General features: G+C 34.8%; 2 protein-coding genes across 2 annotated transcripts; both read right to left on the bottom strand.

The window, feature by feature from the left end:
- Positions 1-3851: 3851 nt before the first annotated feature.
- LOC101357283 (olfactory receptor 6C70-like) lies at positions 3852-4790 on the bottom strand. The gene has a single exon (XM_004373917.1). The coding sequence runs from the start codon at positions 4788-4790 to the stop codon at positions 3852-3854; it is 939 nt and encodes a 312-aa protein (XP_004373974.1).
- Positions 4791-16745: 11955 nt separating this feature from the next.
- LOC101357032 (olfactory receptor 6C70) lies at positions 16746-17842 on the bottom strand. The gene has a single exon (XM_004373916.2). It carries the CDS (start codon positions 17682-17684, stop codon positions 16746-16748), a length of 939 nt encoding a protein of 312 aa, XP_004373973.1. The 5' UTR covers positions 17685-17842.
- Between the last annotated feature and the right edge of the window lie 5360 nt (positions 17843-23202).

Below are 23202 nucleotides of genomic sequence, written 5' to 3'. Positions count from 1 at the left end.
GTGGAGTGTTCTATATATGTCTATGAGGTCAAGTTGACTGATTGTGCCCTTTAGGTCTTCTGTATCTTTGTTGAGTTTCTTTCTAGATGTTCTGTCCTTTACTGAGAGTGGTGTATTGAAGTTTCCTGCTATTATTGTGGAACTGTCAATTTCTCTTTTCAGTGCTGTTAGAGTTTGTTTTATGTATTTTGGAGCCGTGTCATTGGGTGCATAGATGTTTATTATGCTTATGTCTTTATGGATAGTCCCCTTAATCATTATATAGTGTCCTTCTTTGTATTTTATGGTGGATTTTGTTTTAAAGTCTATTTTATCTGAGATTAATATTGCCACTCCTACTCTTTTTTGGTAGTTTCCTTGGTATATTTTTTCCATCCTTTGATTTTTAATAAATTTACGTCTTTGTTTCTAAGGTTGGTCTCTTGTAGATAGCATATGGATGGATCCTACTTTTTTTATCCATTCTGTCACTCTCCATCTCTTTTTGGTGCATTTAGGCCATTTATATTCAGTGTAATTATTGATAGGTGTGAATATATTGCCGTCATTTTGTAGTGCTTTTTTTTGTGGTGCTGACGTTTGCTTTGTTCCTCTTAGTCTCCTGTGCTGAGTTCCTTTTGTTTGTGGATTTTTTTCATTTCTTTTGTTTTTCTAAATTTTGTTTTTACTGAGATTTTATGTTTTTATTCTTTATTTTGATGAATAGGTTCGTTAACTTTTTATGTGGTTGAAATTTACCCTCATCTTCCTAGGTTTGAACCAGTCTATCATTACCTGGTATCGCCTTGTCTTCCTCTCCATTAGAAGGTTCTATAGCTACACCATTTATTCCCTTTTTTATTTTTCTGATGCTGTTGTCATTTACAGATTAACCTCTTTGGTTTCCTGTTGTAATTCTTTTGGTTTTGTGTAGTCCTTAAGAGTTCATTTCCTAGGTTGGTATCTGGCTAGTACAATCCTGTGTCCTATATTCAGTCTGTGGTCTGATGTTCTTTGTTCTCAGATCAAAGGACTCCCTTTAATAAGTCTTGTAAGTTTGGTTTGGTTTTTACATAGTCCCTTAATTTCTGTTTATCTGGAAATGACCAAATTTCACCATCACAGTTGAACAAGAGTTTTGCAGGTTATATTATTCTTGGCTGGCAATTTGTTTTCTTTCAAGGTTTTATATATGTCATCCCATTGCCTTCTTGCCTGCATGGTTTCTGCCAGATAATCCGAGCTTAGTTTTATTGTTTCTCCTCTGTATGTGATTTTTTGTTTTTCTCGAGCTGCTCTCAGAATTCTTTGCTTGTCTTTGGTTTTAGCCAGTGTGATTATAATATGCCTTGGTGATTTTCTTTTGCGGTCTATCCTATATGGGGTTCTTTGAGCTTCTTGGATGGTTAGGTTTTCATTTTTCATGATATTGGGGAAGTTTTCTGTCATTAATTCTTCCATGATCCTGTCTGTGTGTTCTGTTTTCTCCCCCTGTTCTGAAACTCCGATCACTTGCAGATTTTTCCTTTTGATTGTATCCCACATAATTCTCAGGGTTTCTTCATTTTTCTTTGTTCTTTTTTCTGATTTTTTCCTCAAACAGAGTTGTAGCCAAGTGCTTGTCTTCAATTTCTCTGATCCTGTCTTCCATCTTTTCAAACCTGCTCCTCAGCCCTTCTATGACACTGTCCATTTCTGAAATCTTGTGGTTTATCTTTTGGATTTCTAATTGTTGTTTTTGTATGATTTCTAGCTGTGAATTTATTTTAGCCTTTTGTTCCTGTATTATTTTCTTGAATTCTTCCATTTTTTTGTCTGTATTTTCCATGAGTTTGTCTGTCTTTTCCATGAATTTGTCTGTTTTTTCCTCATTTTTATCTGCTTTTTGCTTCAACTCTTGGATAATTCTGAATATTAGAGATTTGAATTCCCTATCAGTTAGTTCTACTGCCTTTTCTTCTACTGGAAATTCATCTGGTGTTTTATTTTGGAGGCCTACCAGAACCATCTTGTCCTGTTTTTGTGTATGTTTTGATATTTTCTACTGTCTTTCAGGCACTGAGCAGTTATTTTCCTCATTTATTGATTGTAGATTTGTTTGTTTTGTCCAGCTTTTTCGTTTTATTTGGTTATGTCTGAGCTGGGGGGCTATGTGTTCTTTGTTGTTTGCACATCTGTGGGCATGATACTTTTCACCTTTTCTCCAATGGTCAGGGTCAGTCATTCAGGTATGGTACAGCAGGGCAGGTATAGCTGAAAGGGAGTTGCTGGGATGTGTTGTTTGTGGCATGTACTAGGGCTGACAGTGAAGTCTGTGAATCAGTGCAGAGCAGGTTCCGGTAGGCCTTGCCTGTGCTGCTTGGGAGTGCGATGTTCAGTGCACGGTGCAGGAAGGCATGAAGGAGGGGGAAGATTGTGATGTGTGGAGCTCAGTTGTGTACGGGAAAGATAAGAGAGGAGAGATGAACAGGAGACAAAAACATACACACAAACAAAAACAAATGCTAAGGGAGCTTGCTATTGGAGTGGAGAGATGAGAGACTGATAAATGGGGAGAAACAAAAATGAAAAAAAAAAGAAAGGGTAAAAGAAAAAAATGAATAAATTGAGAAAGTGGAAATGAAGAAAGACAAAAAGGGAATGAGAAGGAAGAAAACAAAACAATGAAACAAAAAAAGAAAAAAAAAAGCCCTGAGTGATGTCCCCGTGCGTCTGCGCAGAGTAAAGGAGTACTTTCCAAGCCGCACGGTACTGTCCAGCTAGAACGGGATCCCAAGCCAAGAAAAGAAAAAGAAAACAAAGAAACAAACAAATCAAAACAGAACAAATCAGAGCAAACAAAACAAAAAGTCCCAGTGATCCCATCAGGTTGGCAGCACTGGCTGCTAAGCATTTTCACAGCCTTTCAGGAAGAGTAAAGATGACACATGGAGCCAGGTATTTGAGAGAAAGGAGGGGGAGGTGGTGAGATGTAAGGAAGTAATCTAAAGAAGCAGAAAAAAACAGCACCAGCAACAAACAAATGGCACTCAGGGAGCTGGCCAATGCGGGCATGTGGAATCCAAGCAACACCAGGGTGAAGCCACTGTTTCCCAGCTAAAAGACTGTAGCCGCGGGAAGCAGAGGAGGCTGAGTGGGTGTGAAGAAGTGTGAGGGGTGGGAAAGCGTATATTGCTGGTTACTGGTTGTTCTGTCTCCTGCTGGAAGTTCCATGAAGCTGCTTTCTCATACCCCCTGTTTGCTGATCTCCAATAGGAGTCCAAGATGGCAGATCCCTGCTGTGGTAGCTGATGGGAACCTCTGCACGTACCTCTCCTTGCTCTCTGTTCTCAGTTTCTTATTACATTCAGTGCTTGGCTGAGTTCTTTATCTCGTCATTTGATGCTTAGGGTTTCCAGACTGACATGTGACTCTGTTTGACTTAGTTTTTCAGATCTTTGTTGTGGAGAGATGGCATGGTACTTCTGACTATAGTGCCATGTTGCCCAGAAGTCCAACAAAATTAAATTTATCCAACACTTTTAAAGAACACAGTTTTTAAATAAAACAGACTCATTATTTATTAAACAGGTCTATACTCTCTAAGGATTTATATTCTATAATACAATCAAACCTCTTCTTCATTGTATCCTAAAACAGTTTATAGAGAAAATAAATTTTTCCATTTTATATTTCTAATATAGCGAGGTTTTCATGTTGATGAACAGAAAGTTAAATCATAATGCATAGAATAGAAATAGTTTCTAAGATCAGGTAACATAAAGTAATCCAAAGAATTAAATATTATACATAATTTCATAAACTAGAAGAATCAAATTACTTCTTTCAACATTTCTTCAATGTCTTCACATTAATTGTTTCAACATATAGCCTTATTTGTCTGAAGTAGAAAGTATCTTTTTGAATACAGCCCTGAAGACTTGTTTTACTTGCTGGTTTCTCAGAGTATAAATGAATGGGTTCAACAAAGGGGCAACAGAAGTATTCAGCACAGCTACTCCTTTGCTTAAAGTAACTCTTTCATTTGCTGATGGCTTTATGTAGATGAATATACAACTGCCATAAGTGATGGAGACAACAATCATGTGAAAAGAACAGGTGGAAAAAGCTTTTTTCTTTTGCTGAGATGAAGGAAATTTTATAATTGTCTTGATGATGTAGGAGTAAGAAATGATAACTAATAACAATGTGAGAATGATTGTCATCAGAGCTATTAAAAAAGCAATCAATTCTAGTAAATGTGTGTCTGAGCAAGAAAGTTGCAAAATAGGAGAAATGTCACAAATGAAATGGTCAATGATATTGGAAGTACAGAAATCCAGATTAAGACCCAAAGTCAGTGGAGGGAAAATCACCAGGAATGCAGTTACCCAAGAGCTGAGTACCAGCTGGTAACAAAGTCTGCTGCTCATGATGGTTGTATAATGCAAGGGTTTGCAGATGGCAACGTAGCGGTCATAGGACATAGCAGCCAGAAGGAAAAACTCTGTAACCCCCAAAAAGATATAAAAAAACATCTGAGACATACAACCATTATAGGAAATGGTCTTTTCCCTCATGACAGTTGTGATCAGAAATCTGGGGATGCAAGCCGTTGTGAATGAGATTTCCAGGAAAGAGAAATTACGAAGGAAGAAATACATTGGGGTCTTGAGATGGGAATCAAGCAGAGTGAGGACAATGACGGTTAAGTTCCCTATCATGCTCAATATGTAATTGAGAAGTAGAAATAAGAAAATGACAATCTGTAACTGAGAATTGTCTGTCAGTCCCAGTAGAATAAATTCTATGTTCTTTGTTTGGTTCTTCATTTCTCTTATGAGTTCAATCAAATTCTACAAATAAAAAGGTACAAAAATCAGAAATTATATGAGTAGATATATCTCTAGAAAAAAATATATAAAAGACCCATATTCAGAAACATGACCATTTACAATGTAATACTCCATAGAATTTGAATATATGATCCAAAGCTGTGCAACAGAAACTGTTAACTAAGAGTTTAAATGTAATAGAGAAGTGAACTTAGTTTTGGAAATTGACCTACAAATCCTGTGATAATTTTTTTCTCTCTCTTACAAATTTCCAATCATATATAATTCAAAATTTGGCGTGATCCTAAATAAATAAAAATACTGGGTTCAGATTCAAAGGTAATGTATTCATTTTTAAGCTATTGTTTATCAAAATAAAATATTGTCCGTTTGATAAATGAAGACTTACAACTAAATTCTGAAACTTATATTTTATATTAAAGCGACATTTTTTAGACCCCATTTGTAGTCTCCTACAACTGCACAATTAAGTACTTATGAAGAAAGAAATGGCAAAAAAAGGCATTTAATACCACAAGAAAATAAACACTAGCTGAATCTGGGGAAAAAAATAAACTGATTATTAAGCAGATATAGTTACATTGGAGCCCTGGTGGCATAGTGGTTAAGAACTCGGCTGCTAACAGAAAGGGTAGCAGTTGGAATCCACCAACCACTCACTGGAAGCCTTATGAGGCAGTTCTACTCTTTCCTGTAGGGTTGCTATGAGTTGGAATAGACTTGAAGGCCTTGGCTTTGATTTTCGTTTTTATAGCCCCATTTCCAAAAAAAAAAATCTGTTCATAACTTAGATGTTCTGCCGTATATAACCAAGACCACTTGAATAAAAGGAGAATATAAAAAATGCATTTCATCTCTTCACAATCTCTGCCCAGTTATATGTACTTAGAATTTGTACTTAATATTCAGATGCAACTCCATAAGGGTGAAAAATCCTTGTTTTCTAATCACATCGCCTACACCCTCATGTCCCCAGCAATCAGTCATACACCTAATCATTGACTGTTATTCCTAGGAAGTATTAGTGTAGCAAGCATTTGACAATCTGGATGGGAAAAGTATATTCTAATCATGTTTTATGCTTGTAATTTTTAGGTTTTCATGTGTCTATAGTCTGGGATTTCCAGTAATAAAAACAGAGTGTATAAAAGGAAAATGTTGTCTCAATAGAGCAGAAGTATAGCCAAAGGGGGGAACTGTTAGTGATTAGATACTGGACTTATAGTTGCTAGTCCACTAAAATCTAGCTATGGATTTTAGAAGAAAGAACATATGAATGGGTACCGAGACCAAGGGCAATGCACTCTTCAAATCAAAGATTGAACAGGACTTTTATGGTTTAATAATTAATATTCTTAAACTATCACAAAAAATATAACAGAACACTGAAAGAGAGAAAATGGCTAAGAAGCTAGAAGTTTAGAATTCCAAGGCAGAGACATTTTTGAAATTTTTACATCACCTATTAATAGTTATATGGTCTTGGAAGAATTACCTAACTTCCTTGGCACAGTGGTTAAACGCTTGGCTGCTAACCAAAAGATTGGCAATTTGAATCTACTAGCCACTCCTTGAAAACCCTGTGGGGTATTTCTACTCTGCCCTATAGGGTCGCTATGAGTCAGAAGCTACTCGATGGCAACCGGTTTGGTTTTGGTTTTGGTTTAGGTTTCATTTTGTTTCAGTTTTCCATCTACAAAAAGCAGATAAATTGTTTCAACCTCAGTTATAAGGATTAAATGAGATGTGTACAGCATTTATAGATGTCTTCATAGTTACTGCTTAATAACTAATAAAGAGAATAGTACATATAAAAGCTATAAAAATGTAGTCAGAGCTTCTGTTGTTTTATCAAGCTTCAAACAGACATGGCAAACCAATCACTGTGGAGTCGATTCCTTTTCATGGTGACTCAAGGAGGTCAGAGTAGAACTGTGCTACATAGGGTTTTCAGTGGCTGATTATTTGGAAGTAATCACCAGGCCTTTATTCCAAGGCACCTCTGGGTAGCCTCGAATTTTCAGCCTTTCATTTAGCAGCTGAGAACTGTTTGTACCACCCATGGACTCTGTGGGCATGGCAAGGGCTCCTTAATCATGCAGTCTGCTCAGGCCAGTAGTGACTTTGGGATAGTGCAAAAGATACCCCTTCTGTTAGGAAATAAGTTATATAACTTATAAAAGAACACATTTTTGAAGTTAAATGTAACTTTCTATGTCCAAATTACAGTATCCAATGAGTATAGGGTTTAACCCACTTTCTAAGATTTGGAAATGCAAAAATCTGAATAAAGTTCCTTTAAGTTTGCTTTTAAGATGCAGTGAAGAAAAATAGTTCTAGGGGGCAATTATAAGAATGTTTTTACAGTTAATTTGTTTCAAAAAATACCATTAATAAATTGAGATTATTAAACCGTAGTGCTAATTTTTATTTTTCAATAGCTTAATAACTGTACCACAACTTTTCAAATTTACTTAAATTATAAGGTGATTTACACTGAATTAGTGCTTATCTAATTGATTTTCATCATCCAGATTCAGTTGTAATGTTGTAAGTTTAATGATGCTATTTATAACATGTATAAAAGCCTGTTTCAAATTCCTGTAAAAATCAGTTATTCTCTAGGATGCAAACATGGTTTGATCAGCTGATTTAGAACTGTTGCTAATAAATTCTTTATATACTGCTCTAATAATAAGTCTGTATGTAGTAAGAACAGAATTCCTAGTACTTTTAGAAGTATGTATTATTTTAAAAAATAATAAAAGAGACAAACCTCCATAATTCTAAAAAAGAAAGACTTTTCTGGGAGAAAAGAAATGAGAAAAATAATAAAGCCACCATTCTGAAATGAAATAAAATTATAAGGGCATACTCTGGTCACCTTTACGGTAATGAATTTAGAAAATGAGAAGTAAAGTAAAAAATTTCTGAGTAAATAGACAAGTATAAATTAGCAATTATAAAATATAAACAAAAAAATAACTACAGAGAAAAATAAAGGAGTTGTCATACATCTATGTTCCTGCTTCAATAAATTCAAAACCATCTCAATGGCTTCTAAGCAAGCTACATAATATATTCTAAGAATAAATAATTTCAATTTTGTTTAAATACTTCAATTACATAAAAAAGATTAAAGGATACTACAAAAAATCCAAACCCTTTGCCTTCAAGTTGAATCTGACTCATAGTAACCCTATAGGACAAGTAGAACTACCCCAAAGGGTTTCCAAGATAGTAATCTTTATGGAAGCAAACTGCCACATCTTTCTCCCACGGAGGGGATGATCGGTTTGAACTGCCAACATTTTGGTTAGCGTCCACGTGCTTAACCACGGCACCACCAGGGCTCCTTAAAGGCTACTAGCTATGCTCAGATAGCTAAACCTTAGAAAGGGAGCACAAATAACTTGAAACACAACTGTTATTTTTAATATAGATGCAAAGTTACTAGATAAAATATTAAAGAATAATAAACTGTGTTATATTTAGTTGCAGTGTAGTATTTTACAGCAACAAAAACATTAAAACTATAGCTACATATGCAATATAAATAAATCTTAGAAGTATAATACCAGTACCATACCAGTTGCCTTTGAGTCATTTCCAACCCTTGGCGATCCCATGTGTGTCAGAGTAGAATTGTGCACCATAGGGTTTTCAATGGCTAATTTTTCAGAAGTAGACTGCTAGGCCTTTCTTTTGAGGCACATCTGGGTAGATGCTTCCAACCTCCAATCTTTCAGTTAATTGGATGAGCATGTTACCATTTGCACCACCCAATGACACCTAGAAATATAATATTAAGTCCAAAAAACATATCTCAGAAGGCAATATATAGTTAATACCATACATACAATACTACTGCATATACAATAGAATATAATAGAGAAAGATAGAGACATGGAGATGGGGGAAAATGAGGTGTGTGTGGGGGGGGTGTGCGTATACAAGGGAATAATAAACAGAAAATATAGAATATTAAATAACTGAGAACTGGCAGGTGACTGAAATGTAAGAGATACACATAGATATGTATAAGTTATTGAGTATTTGGTTGGGAAGTGTATTCTTAGATGTTCTTTGCTCCATTATAATAAAGTGATGCAGAAAAAAAGAAAGGAAGAGGAAGGAAGGGAAGAAGGGAGAAAGAAAGAGGGAGGTAGGGAAGAAGAAACTGAGGAAGGAAGGAAGGGAGAGAGCGAGGAAAGAAGGAAGGAAGACAGGTCACACTTGGTGCAAAACAAATCATCTTTTCTCCATCACGATTATTCCCATCACGCGACTAAGTATTCTAGTAATTATACCAGAAGAACAAACTTTACAAACTAAAACATGTTTCAATACATTTCTGGCTCAGTTTTATATTAGAAGCTTTAACATTTGTCAACACTATAATAAGTTAATAAGCATTGCAGACCAAGTAGTTTTATTTTTAACTTAAATGATACAAAGAAGGTACACAATTAGTAATAATCTAATTTTATTTTATCCTACTAACATTTTAAAGGAGAAAAACAGTATTTTAGAGAATGTCAGTTTATGTTAGAATTTATCATTCAGTATAGATTCCGTAATTAAAGCAATAATATGGTTTGTAAAAATAGCAAGATTATGTGAGTGAGCATTACTAATCAGCTGATTAAATCCTAGCATGTTTTAATTGAAATCCGAATTACACAAGGATGCTGATTGTTACCCAAGAAAATAAACTGACACTATTACTGACTCTATTACAACAGTGAGATTGTTCAGTACATGTGAACAATAAAAAATAAATGTAATTAATTAATAGCCTTTACAAAGGATAAAAAAATTATAATTTAAGAATACAAAATTTACTGAGAATGGTAACACCCATATCATCTGTTGCTATATGTCACAGCATTTTTTAAGAGTGGAAAATAGAAAACAATCTAAATATTTGAAAGTAAGCAATTTTTTAAATAAAATTTTATTCATTCAGATAACATATTTTGAAGTGTGAACATTAATGAATACTATCATGAAAAATATTTTAAATATATTTTAGACACAAAATTTCTAAAGAGTTGTGTACAAACTGATCCAATTTTTGTAAATGGCTACATATGGGGCACATAAATATGTATAATTTCTGAAAGTGTATACAAAGAAAATAATTATGATTAAAGATAAAGTAGTCTTTCAGTGAGATATTAAATTGTTTTGCATGCATATATTTAATAAAATGGTCATTCTTAATATTTTATAAAAGAGAAATGATAAAGTACAATACATAAGAATTTTTTCAAACTTGTTTCTTTTTAGTTCATATTAGCAAAAAGATAACTATGAGTTTAGAAAACTAGTACTTTTAGAGTTACATTTTCAATTAAAAACACTCAGAGATGCACTTAGCATTGAGTTATTATGTCTATCAGATCATTTGCTCTTAACTGGAGCAAACCTTTGTTGCCAATTTTCAAGAGTTAAGCTATTTCCAAAAGAACTCAGATCATAAACACTAATAGAGAGAAAAAAATAAACTATATCATGTAATAAACAATATTTTTCTATTTTAAATTCAAATACTTAAATTACATTCTTTTCCATTAATTGAATTTTGCTAATCAAATGTCTTCACCTGTCTTGAAGTTTCTCTTTCCCTTCTTTTTAATTATTGAATATCAAATGTTTTTCCCTTCTATACATGATTTCATGCATTCCTTCAGTAGTGAATTAAGGGATCATGCTTTATTTAGATTAACACGTCTTATTCCTTTAGTATAACTATTTCTAACTTCCATATTTTGTTAGTATTTTTTGCTTCCTCATACATAAATTCTCCACTGAATTATCTCCAAGCTATTGATGGTAATGTTGGATTTCAGATAACCTTAGGAGAATCTAAGTATATTACTCTTTGATCTCATCTTAATTTGGTACTATTTATTTTCCTAATATGTTGGTGGTCTAATTTCTACCTTATTCTGCAAAACACATTGAACATGCTTATAGGTTCAATGAAGTATCAGAATAATCTCAAATCCAGGAAACAGGAATTTGCTCTATAGTCAGTGCAAATTTGGCAATCAATAGTTTTCAGTAATAACAATGATAAGCTGTCTTTGCACCCAAGTGTTGATCAGCACTTTGAAAGAACTAAATTTTCTACTTTTTAAAACGCATTAAAAATGTGAAGTTAATTCTATAGGAAAAAAATATTTTCCAACATTGGTATGGCTGATTGTGTTCTAGAGTTGTTCGTGTACTCTTTAGGAAGAGTAGAATAATCATCATTCCCTCCACATTCATATAATGTGGTATCTTATTTTAACCGCTGAAGTATTAGAAGTGCGGGTATAAGTGTATACATCAAGTTTTTGCTCTTTTATTTTTGAACTCATACGGCATAAAATGAGGAATGATTAATGTTTTATTCAAACTGGTATAATAAAATATCATCTTTAAATCACCGGTATTTATTCTTTGTAACTCAAATGATATGTTATTATTCTTAAATATTTAAAAATAAAGTAACACTATTATTTTAATTACCTTTAGTAGTATAAGTTTGAATTTTCCTTTTCATAATGGAAGATGAACATACTCATTTGAAAACAAATTTGATTTTATAAGCAGGAAAATAAATATAAAACAGTCTCTTGGGTTAATTCAAAACAAAGATCTAAAGTGTGAATATTTTAGAAATGTAATTTTTCTTCATGATCATATATATCTGAACACATGAGAATATCTATATCCGGGATAATAAAGATTTCTAATAAACTCATCTTTTTAATACCAGATAATTTATAATCTCACCTTGCAAACTTCACAAAGATGATCCAACTGAGATGATTTGTTTGAAACCTGGGAAATATTTACTAGTTTCCAGTTATTTAAAATGAATAAATTCTTCTCTAAGGGAAAGCTATAGGGATAGTATCCCTAGGGAGAAATATAAAAGATTAAAAACATTCGGAAGAGTCAGGAATATACTAGTTGGCCCTTTGTCTTCATCATTTAATCAAAAAAAGTAAGTTTATGGTTTCAAACATGATGGTCTAAAGTACTATTAGGTTTATCACATTCAGAAAACACTCCTTTCAAGACAATCATGGAGACACTGAAAACTAGGAGATTACTTTGGGGCATAGACAATACAAGATAACCCCCTTCGAGACTTCCTCCACCTTACGTGCTAATCAATCACTGGAACAGATGTGTTCTCATCCAGGTTTTGTTGTTTCATTTATAAAGCATAGGCATAGCATTAGCATGAGTCTTAAGGGCCCTAAATTTTCAGAATAGTAAATGAGCATTGGCTTCAACTTTAAGTCACTAGCTGCATTAGCTCCTAGTAAGAGAGTTAGCCAGTCCTTTGAAGCTTTGAAGCCAGGCATTGACATCGCCTCTCTAGCTGTGCAAGTCCTAGATGGCATCTTCTTCCAATATAAGGCTGTTTTGTCTACTTTGAAAATCTGTTGTTTAGTGTATCCACCTTCATCAATTATCTTAGCTAATCTTCTAGATAACTTGCTGCAGCTTCTACATCAGCATTTGCTGCTTCACCTTGTAGTTTTATGTTATGGAGATGGCTTCTTTCCTTAAACCTCATAAACCAACCTCTGCTAGCTTCAGACTTTTCTTCTGCAGCTTCTTCACCTCTCTCAGCCTTCACAGCATTGGAGAGAGTTAGGGCCTTGCTCTGGATTAAGTTTTGGCTTAAGGGAATGTTGTAGCTGGTTTGATCTTCTATTCAGACCACTAAAACTTTCTCCATATCAGCAATAAGGCTGTTTCATCTTCTTATCATTCATGTGTCCACTGGAGTAGCACTTTTAATTTTCTTCAAGAACTTTTCCTCTGCATTCACAGCTTTGCTGATGATTTGGCACAAGAGGCCTTGCTTTTGGCCTGTCTTGACTTTTGACATGCCTTCCTCACTAAGCTTAATCATTTCTAGCTTTTGATTTAAAATGAGAGATTTGAGACTCTTCCACTGGAACACTTAAAGGCCATAGTAAGGTTGTTAGTTGGCCTAATTTCAATATTGTTACATCTCAGAAAATAGGGACGCCTGAGGAGAGGAAGAGAGATGGGGGAACAGCTTGTCACTGGAGCAGTCAGAACACCCAAAGCATTTGTTGAGTAAAATCACCTTCTTACATGGATGTGGTTCATGGTGTCAAAAACAATTACAATAGTAACATCAAAGATCACTGATCACAATAATAGATATAATAATAATGAAAAAGTTTGAAATATTGCAAAAATTACCAAAATGGGACACAGAGACATGAAGTTAGCACATGCTGTCGGAAAAATGGTACTCGTAGGCTTACTTGACAGGGTTGCCACAAACCTACAATTTGTAAAACAATGCAATATCTGTGAAGTGCAATAATGTGCAAAGCACAGTAAAACAAGGGATGCCTGTATATAAAAAATGGGATGATACATGAAGAAGAAATTGTAGTAGTCAATAATTTCATTCTAATTGTGTCAACAATTAATGTCCAGGGACAGCAGACAAGAAATCAAATGAGTCATGTTGCACTGGGAAAATCTACTGCAGAAGACTTCTTTAAAGTTTTAAAAAGCAAAGATGTCACTTTGATAACTAAGGTGCATCTGACCAAAACCATGGTCTTTTCCATTGCCACATACGCGTATGAAAGTTGGACAATGACAAAGGAAGACAGAAGAATTGATACATTCAAATTGTGCTGTTGCAAAGAATACTGAATATACTCTGAACTGCCAAAAGAACAAACGAATGAGTTTTAGAAGAAATACAACCAGAATGTTCCTTAGAAGTGAGGATAGAGAGATTTCGGCTTGTTTACTTTGGACATAATCAGGAAATACCAAGCTTTAGATAGGACATCATGGTTGATAAAGTGAAGGGTCAGTGAAAATGAGGGAAACCCTCAATGAGATGAATTGACACAATAGGCACAGCAACAAACTCAAATGACTATAAAGATGGTATAGAATATGACAACATTTGTTATGCATGAGATCTCCATCAGTAGGAGCCCAGTTGACAGCAATTAATAACTCCATATTCCAGGATATCTCCTTTTAAAACATAGTCAGACGCGTAGATGCTATAAAAACCCACCCATTGCCATCAAGTTGATTCCAACTCATATTGACTCTATAGGACAGAGTAGAACTGCCCCATAGAGTTTCCAAGGAGCAGGTGGTGGATTTGAACTGCTGATCTTTTAGTTAGCAGCTGAGCTCTTAACTACTATGCGACCAGGCAGAGCTATAGAAGAGATAAAGAGAAATGACAGGTGGTAACCGTTGGCTGTTATTCTGATTACTAGGGCTGCATTAAAAATTACCTCAATATTCTCTGGCTTAAAGCAACCGTTTATTGGGCTCACTGATTCTGTTGTCAGAAATTTCTTCAAAGTACAACAAAGCTTGTCTCTACCTCATGATGTCTGGGGCCTCACATGGAATATTTGAACACTAGAGGATTGAATTGTCTGAAGATACTTTCACTCACATATCTGGTAGTTGATGTTGGTTGGCAGTTCAAGGGGTAGTTTCTGTCCTATAAGCAATGCTTCATGTCGTCTCTCCATAGGGCTAATTTGGACTTTTTCACAACATTGTGGCTAGGTTCCAAGTGTAAGAGTCTCCAAACAGAGGGAGCTAGAAAGAAGTTGTAGCCTTTATATGACCTAGCCTGGAAGTCACATGACATGTATTCTGCCCTACTTTGCTGGTTAGAAAAGTGCGGTTTAATTGATTACTTTTGTGTGACCTTTGTAGCCATGCTCTTGTAACTCCCACCCAGGTAATTGGATGGGACCGTGTGATAGAGTAATTGTGGCCCACCATGGGGATTGGTCAGTTTTGCTTTAAAAGAGAGCCAATTCCAGAGCAGAGAGGAGGCTCCTACCACCACAAAGGAAGAACAGCAAGGAGGGAAGAGCACTTCCTTTGGAGCCAGAGTGCTGAGAGAGAGAAAGCTATAACTCTGACGACTGTGAGGAGGGGTGGCAGGAGAAACCCGGCAGCAGGAGACAGCAAGATGGGCTTCCTGGCCCAAGGAGATAAAAAGTTGAGCGCCTTTGGGGAGAGGCCTAGGGCCAGGGAGAGGCATGCCTGTGAGCACAACCAGGAAAAGGCTAACCTGATGGAAGAATTATATCCTTGAGTGTTCCTGAGCTTAAATTGTAACCTGTTACTTCCCTAATAAACCCCTTAATTGTGAGTATGGTCTGTGAGTTCTGTGTGGCCATTGCAATGAATTATCAAATCCAGCAGAGAAGTAGAGAGTGCTGTGGGAGGGACGATTGGTGTCTGAATTGGTGAAGATGGCAGAGAGAGAAAGCAAGTTTTATGTCCACCTCATGGGAATCAGCCTTGGGCTGTTGATCTTGATTCTTCTTACGCCTTGCGAAGTTAGAGGAGGTCGGAGGCCAACCTCATGCTGTTTTTACAAGAAAGTACTAGTTTCTGCCCGAACTTAAGGAAAGTAAACTTAGACTCCACCTGTCCTTGGGAAAAGCGTCAAAGTCATTTTTAAGAACATGTTGGGTGGGACGTAATGTTGTGGTGCAATGATTGAGAAAAATAAGTATGCGCCACGGAGGCGAAGGTGGACGACAGAACAGAACACACTGCGTTATTTCTTATTCAGTGAGTCCATACAGATAATGAAACAATATGGGAAGTTTCTCTAGCACATTACCCTACAAATTTATCTCAAGTTATTCTAGGCAGACTTGAATCTGTCTTTTTAACTTTACGTGAACCTTCCTGAAAGCTTTCAACTTCTTATAATTTATCTTGAAGACCAGAGAGTCCACCAATAATCTAATAATAGATTTTCATTGTTCTATTCATGTTTACTTTTCCCATTGGCAATTAAGTTTAATAGGAAAATATTTCTAGGAACACTGACTAGAGAAATGTGTGGTAACTCTTGGCATAGCCAACTGATATAACTTGAGAAAATCTTGTGCTAATAGCTTAATCAGGTACAAAACAACTGGTATACTGCACATTCAATAGGACAATTATAAAGTTATGGAAGTTATGTGTTAATAAGAACTGATACTTTAGATTAAAAATCAGACAATTTTGTACTCCTACTTTGGAGGAAATGAAACATAATTTTATCATTAAACAAGTCATTAAAAGTTTAAGACATTGATATTCAATAGCATTTACTATGACAAACTTGTATAGAATTAAAAAGCAATCATAGCATAAGTCATAAAATTCCTCATATATTCTCATTTATTTAATATATTCATTGGCATGTTCAAGAGATGAAACTTGCTTTATGTGTTGTTGAAAAAAACTGTGTGTTAAATCAATTGCTTGTATATTAAATCACATTTTATTTTTTCTGCAGTTACAAAAATCTGCCCACTATAAATGTTTAAAATCACACAAAGGAAATGTATGATTCACATCAACAGAAATCATGCCTCTTTATCATGTAGACAATTGACATTTTGAAAAAAAAAAACACGAAGTAATTCTCTACATTATTTTTTTGAAGATTACCCTCTCTTGGAACATTTTAAGCATATTTTATGATGACAAAATTAAATTCATCTACCAATTTTCAAAAACATGATTTTTAAATAAAACAAGACACATTATTAAACAAGTCCACACACTCCAAGGATTTATATTCTATAATACAATCAAAACTCTCGTTCATTTTATCCTAAAATGAGGTTATATAGTTTTGCAATTTTATAGAGAAAATAAATTTTTTGATTTTATATTTCTAATACAGCGAGCTTTTCCTAATGAGGAACAGAAAGTTAAATTCATAATGCATAGAATATAAATAGTTTTTAAGATTAGGTAACCTAAAGTAATCCAAAGAATTAAATATAATTTTGTAAACTAGAAAAATCAATTTTTTTTTTGTGCAAGCTTTCTTTAGTGTCTTCATGTTAATTATTTCAATATATAGCCTTATTTGTCTGAAGTAGAAAATATCTTTTTAAATATAGCCCTGAAGGCTTGTTTTACTTGCTGGTTCCTCAGAGTATAAATGAATGGGTTCAACAAAGGGGCAACTGAAGTATTAAGCACAGCTACTCCTTTGCTTAAAATAACTCTTTCATTTGCTGATGGCTTTATGTAGATGAATATACAACTGCCATAAGTGATGGAGACAACAATCATGTGAGAAGAACAGGTGGAAAAGGCTTTTTTCTTTTGCTGAGCTGAAGAGAATTTTATAATTGTCTCGATGATGTAGATGTAAGAAATGATTACTAATAACAATGTGAGAATGAGTGTCATCAGAGCTAATAAAAAAGCAATCAATTCTAGTAAATGTGTGTCTGAGCAAGAAAGTTGCAGGACAGGAGAAATGTCACAAATGAAATGGTCAATGATATTGGAAGTACAGAAATCCAGATTAAGACCCAAAATCAGTGGAGGGAAAATCACCAGGAATGCAGTTACCCAAGAGCTGAGTACAAGCTGGTAACAAAGTCTGCTGCTCATGATGGTTGTATAATGCAAGGGTTTGCAGATGGCAACATAGCGGTCATAGGACATAGAAGCCAGAAGGAAAAACTCTGTAACCCCCAAAAAGATATAAAAAAACATCTGAGATACACAACCATTGTAGGAAATGGTCTTTTCTCTGGTTACAATGGTGATTAGAAATCTGGGGATGCAAGTAGTTGTGAATGAGATTTCCAGGAAAGAGAAATTATGAAGGAAGAAATACACTGGGGTCTTGAGATGGGAATCCAGCAGAGTGAGGGCAATGACGGTTAAGTTCCCTATCATGCTCAATATGTAATTGAGAAGCAGAAATAAGAAAATGACTATCTGTAACTGAAAATTATCCGTTAGTCCCAGTAGAATAAACTCTATCTTCTTTGTATGATTCTTCATTTCTCTTTTCTGAGTTCAATCAAATTCTAGAAAAAAATCAGAAATTATATGAGCAGTTTTATCTCCAGAAAAACATATATAAAAGAGCCACATTCATAAACATGACCATTTATGATGAAATACTCCATAGAATTTGAAGATATGGTCCAAAGCAGAACAACAGCAACTGTTAACTAAGAGTTTAAATGCACTATAGAATTTAAAAGGCAAAGATATCACTTTGAGGACTAAGGTGGGCCTGACCCAAGCCATGATATTTTCAGTTGCCACATATGCATACAAAAGCTGGACAATGAATGAGATAAACTGAAAAGAAAACGATGCCCTTGAATTATGGTGTTGGAGAAGAATTTTGAATATACCATGGACCTCCAGAAGAACGAACAAATTTGTTTTGCAAGAAGTACAGCCAGATTGCTCCTTAGAAGCGAGGATGCCAAGACCTCGTCTCACATACATTGAACGTGTTATGAAAAGGGACCAGCCCCTAAAGAAGGACGTCATGGTTGGTAAAGTAGAAGGTCAGTGAAAAAGAGGAAGACCCTTGTCTTAGTCATCTAGTGCTGCTCCAACAGAAATACCACAAGCGGATGGCTTTACAAAGAGACATTTATTCTCTCACAGTCCAGTAGGCTACAAGTCCAAATTCAGGGCATCAGCTCCAGGGGAACGCTTTCTCCATCGGCTCTGGAGGAAAATCCATGTCATCAGTCTTTCTTTGGTCTGGGAGCTTCTCTGTGCAGGAACCTCAGATCCAAAGGACGTGCTCTGCTCCCAGCACTGCTTTCTTGGTGATGTGAGGTTCCCATGTATCTCTGCTTGCTTCTGTCTTTTATATCTCAAAAGAGATTGCATTAAGACACTAATCTTGTCAACCTCATCAGTATAAACTCATAACAGTGATAGAATTTACAACACATGAGGAGATCACATATAATCTCATCATAGTGGTAGAGTTTACAACACATAAGGAAATCACATCAGATAACACAATCATACTATACTGGGAATCATGACCTAGCCAAGTTGCTACACACATTTTTTGGGGGACATAATTCAATCCATGACAACCCCCAACGAGATAGATTGACACAGTGGTTGCAACAATGAGCTCAAACAGCAACAATTGTGAGGACGGCGCAGGACCAGGCAGTGTTTCTTTCTGTTGTACACAGGGTCTCTATGAGTCAGAACCAACTCAATGGCACCTAATTACAACACAGAAGTCAGCTCAGTTTTGGAAATTGACCTACAAAATCTGTGATAGTTGATGTTTTTTCTAACAAACTGCTAGTCAAATGTATCTAATTCAAAATTTGGTCAGATGGCAAATAAATGAAATTAAAAAGCTGGGTTCCGGATTCAAAGATAATTTATTCATTTTTTTAGCTGTTGATTTTACCAAAATAAAACATTGCCAGTTTGATACATTAAGACCTACAATTAAACTCTGTAACTGAGATTTGTAGCCTCTTCTGCTTATGTCTTATGAAGACAGAAATGGCAAAACCGGAGTGTAATACCACAAGAAAATAAGTACTAGTTGAATTTGGATAAAAAAAAAAAGTAAAGTGATTATTACGAAGATATAGCCACATTTACAAAAAAAAAAAAATCTATTCATGACTTAGATGTTCTACCACATGTAACCAAGACCACAAGAGTAAAAGGGAGAATATAGAAAATGCATTGCATCTCTTCACAATGTGTGCCCAGTTATAGATAGCTAGAGTGTGTACCTAGTCTCCAGATGCAACTCTGTAAGGGTGAAAAGTCACAGTTTTCTTATCACATTTCCTATATTCTCATGTCCCCAACAATTACTCATATACTTAATCAGTGACGCTTAATCCAAGGAAGTATTGGTGTAGGAAGTGCTGATAATTTAAATGGAACAAATGTATTCTGATCATATTTTATGCTTGCAGTTGTAGGTTTTCATGTACTACAGTCTAAGATTCCCAGTAATAAAAACAGAGTGAATAAAAGAAAATATTGTCTCAGTAGAGAAGTATAGCCCAAGTGGGAAACTGTTAGCAATTAGAAACTGGACTTAAAGCTGCTAACCCACTAAAATCTAGCTATGGATCTTAGAAGAAAGAACATATGAATGCATACTGAGATAAAGGGCAATGCACTCTTCAGGTCAAAGATTGGATGGGAATTTAATTGTCAATAATTAATATTCTTAAACTATCACAAAAAATATAACAGAGCATTAGAAAGAGAGAAAATGGTTAAGAAGCTAGAAGTTTAGAATCTCAAGGCAGAGACCTCTTTGGAATTTTTACTGCATCACTTATGAATAGTTATATGGTCTTGGAAAAATTATTTAACTTCCTTATGTTTTAGTTTTCCATCTATAAAAAAGAAGTAAATTGTTTTGACCCAGTTATAGGGATTAAATGAGATGTGTACAGCATTTATCACTGTCTTCATAATTACTACTTAGTAACTGTTAAAGGAATAGTACATATAAAAGCTATAATAATGTAGTCAGAGGTTCTGTTGTTTTATCAAGTTTCAAACAGGCATGGCAAACCAGGTGCCTCAGAGTGAATTACAACTCATAGTGACCCCGCGTGTGTCAGAATAGACTTGTGTTGCTTAGGGTTTTCAATGGTTCATTATTTGGAAGTAGGTCACCAGGACTTTTGTCCAAGGCATCTATGGGTGGACTCGAACCTCCAACCTTTCAGTTAGCAGCCGAAAGCTGTCCACACCACCCATGGACTCCATGGGCACAGTAAGGGCTCCCTAATCACTGAACTCTGCTCAGACCAGTAGAGACCTTGGGATTGTGTGAAAGATACCCCCTTTTTAATGAGGAAATAAAATATATGACTTATAAAAGAACACATTTTTGAAGTTAAATGTAGCTTTCTATGTCCAAATTGCAGTATCCAATGGGTATAGAGTTTGACCCACTTTCTAAGATTTGAAAATGCAAATGTCTGAACAAAGTTCCTTCAATTTGGCTTTTAAGATGCAGTGAAGAAAAATAGTAACAGGGGAAAATTGTAGGACAAATTTTTAGTTTCTTTGTTTCAATAATATTTTTAATAAATTGAAATTATTAAACCATATTCTAAATTTTATTTTCCAATAGTGTAATAACTCTACTACAACTTTTCAAATTTACTTGAAGTATAGAGTGCTTTACACTGAATTTGTGCTCATCTAATTGATTTCATCATCCAGATGCAGATATAATGTTCAAAATTTAATATTATTTACAAAATCTATGCAAGCCTGTTTCAAATTTCTATGAAAGTCACAGTAATTCACTAGGGTGCAAACATGATTGACTCAGCTGATTTAGAACTGTTGCTAATATATGCTTCAGTAATGTACTAACAATAACTTTTTATGTAGTAAGAACAAAATTTCTAGTATTTTTAAAAGTATTTATTATTTGAAAAAAAGATTAATAAAAGAGATAAACCGCCATTAATCCTAAAAAAGAAAGAAGTATTTTGGGAAAAAAGAAATGAGAAAAACTATAAAGTCACCATTTTGAAATAAAATTACAAGGGCATACTCTAATAACCTTTATGGTAATGAATTTAGAAAACGAGAATTAAAGTAAAAATTTTCTTAGTAAATAACCAACTATAAATTAGCAATTATAAAATATAAACAAAAAATAACTACAGAGAAAATTAAAAGTACTGTCAAACAATTATGTTCCTTCAATAAATTCAAAACCATCTAAATGACTTCTAAGCAGGTTACATAATATAGTCTAAGAAATAAGAATTTTAATTTTGTTTTAATACTTCAATTACGTAGAAAAAGTTTAAAATGTACTAAAAAAACCCAAACCCGTTGCCTTCCAGTCGATTTTGACTCATAGCAATCCTAAAGGAAAAGTAGAACTGCCCCATAGAGTTTCCAAGGTTCTGATCTTTATGGAAGCAGACTGCCACATCTTTCTCACAAGGAGCAGCTGGTGGATTTGGAACATTGACATTTTGGTTAGCACACAAGTCCTTAACCACTGCACCACCAGGGCTCCTTAGAAGGTACTACAGAAAAAAACCTGCTGCCCTGGAGTGGATTCCAACTCATAAGTGACACTATAGCTATGCCCAAATAACTAAGCCTTAGAAAGCGAGCACAAATAACATGAAAGAGAGCTGTCGTTTTAATATAGATGCAAATTTACTAGGTAAAATATTAAAATAAAGAATGAGTAAATAAAGTGTGGTATATTCAGTTGCAATGTAATATTTTACAGTAAATAAAATGTTACAACTATAGCCACAAATGCAGTATTAATTAATCTTAGCTATATAATACCAGTACCATACCAGTTGTTTTCAGTCGATTCCAACTCTTGGCAATCGTATGCGTGTCAGAATAGAACTGTCCTTCCAAGATTTTTCCTTGGCTGATGTTTCAGAAGTACGTCACCAAGCGTCTCTTCCAAGGCATCTCTGGGTAGATGCCTCCAATCTCCAATCTTTAAATTAAGCCGCTGAGCACATTACATTTGTACCACACAGGGACTCCGGTTGTTGTTGTTAGGTGCCATCTTCCTTATTCATTGTCCAGCTTTCACATGCATATGAGGAGACTGAAAACACAGTGGCTTGGATCAGGCACACCTTAGTCCTTAAAATGACATCTTTGCTTTTAAACACTTTAAAAAGATACTTTGCAGCAGATTTGCCCAATACAACGCGTCCTTTGATTTCCTGACTGCTGCTTCCATGGGTATTGATTGTGGATCCAAGTAAAATGAAATCCTTGACAGCTTTAAACTTTTCTCCTTTAATCATTATGTTGCTTATTGGTCCAATTGTGTGGATTTATGTTTTCTTTATGTTAAGGTGTAATCCATACTAAAAGCTGTGGTCTTTGATCTTCATCGGTAAGTGCTTTAAGTTCTCTTCAATTTCTGCAAGCAAGGTTGTATCATCTGCATATTACAGGTTGTTAATGAGCCTTCCTCCAATCTTGATGCCATGTTCTTCTTCATATAGTCCAGTTTCCCAGATTACAGCATATAGATTGAACAAATATGGTGAAAGGATACAGTCCTGACACACACCTTTCCTGACCAACAGGTATACATAAGTTATTGTGTATTTGGTTGGGAAGTGTATTCTTAAATGTTCTTTGCTCCATTATAATAAATTTTTTGCAGAAAAAAGAAAGGAAGAGGAAGGAAGGGATGGATGAATGGAGAGAAGAAGGAAGGGAGGGAAGAAAGGAAGGAAAGAAGGAATCAAGAGGGAGAGAAGGAGAAAGGAAGGAAGGAAGGAAAAAAGGATGAAGGAAGGAAGGAAGGATGCTTGGTACAAAATTAATCTTTTTTCTACTGTAATCATTCCCATCATGAATGACTAAATATTTCTAGTAACTGCATATACTAGCAGAAGAAATTTTACAATACTAAAAAAATTTTCAATACATTCCTAGCTCAACTTTATATTAGAAGCTTTAATGTTGTCAATGCTATAATAAAATAATATGCATTGCAGGCCAAATAATTTTATTTTTAACTTAAATG

Source organism: Trichechus manatus, unplaced genomic scaffold (assembly GCF_000243295.1).
Source record: "Trichechus manatus latirostris isolate Lorelei unplaced genomic scaffold, TriManLat1.0 scaffold00027, whole genome shotgun sequence".
Classification (NCBI taxonomy): Eukaryota; Metazoa; Chordata; class Mammalia; order Sirenia; family Trichechidae; genus Trichechus; species Trichechus manatus.
This window is presented reverse-complemented; position numbering and strand designations above follow the sequence as displayed.

Bases quoted from the DNA above. Each gene is read 5' to 3' on its own strand.
- LOC101357283 (XM_004373917.1), bottom strand. From the start codon at position 4,790: ATGAAGAACCAAACAAAGAACATAGAATTTATTCTACTGGGACTGACA.
- LOC101357032 (XM_004373916.2), bottom strand. From the start codon at position 17,684: ATGAAGAATCATACAAAGAAGATAGAGTTTATTCTACTGGGACTAACG.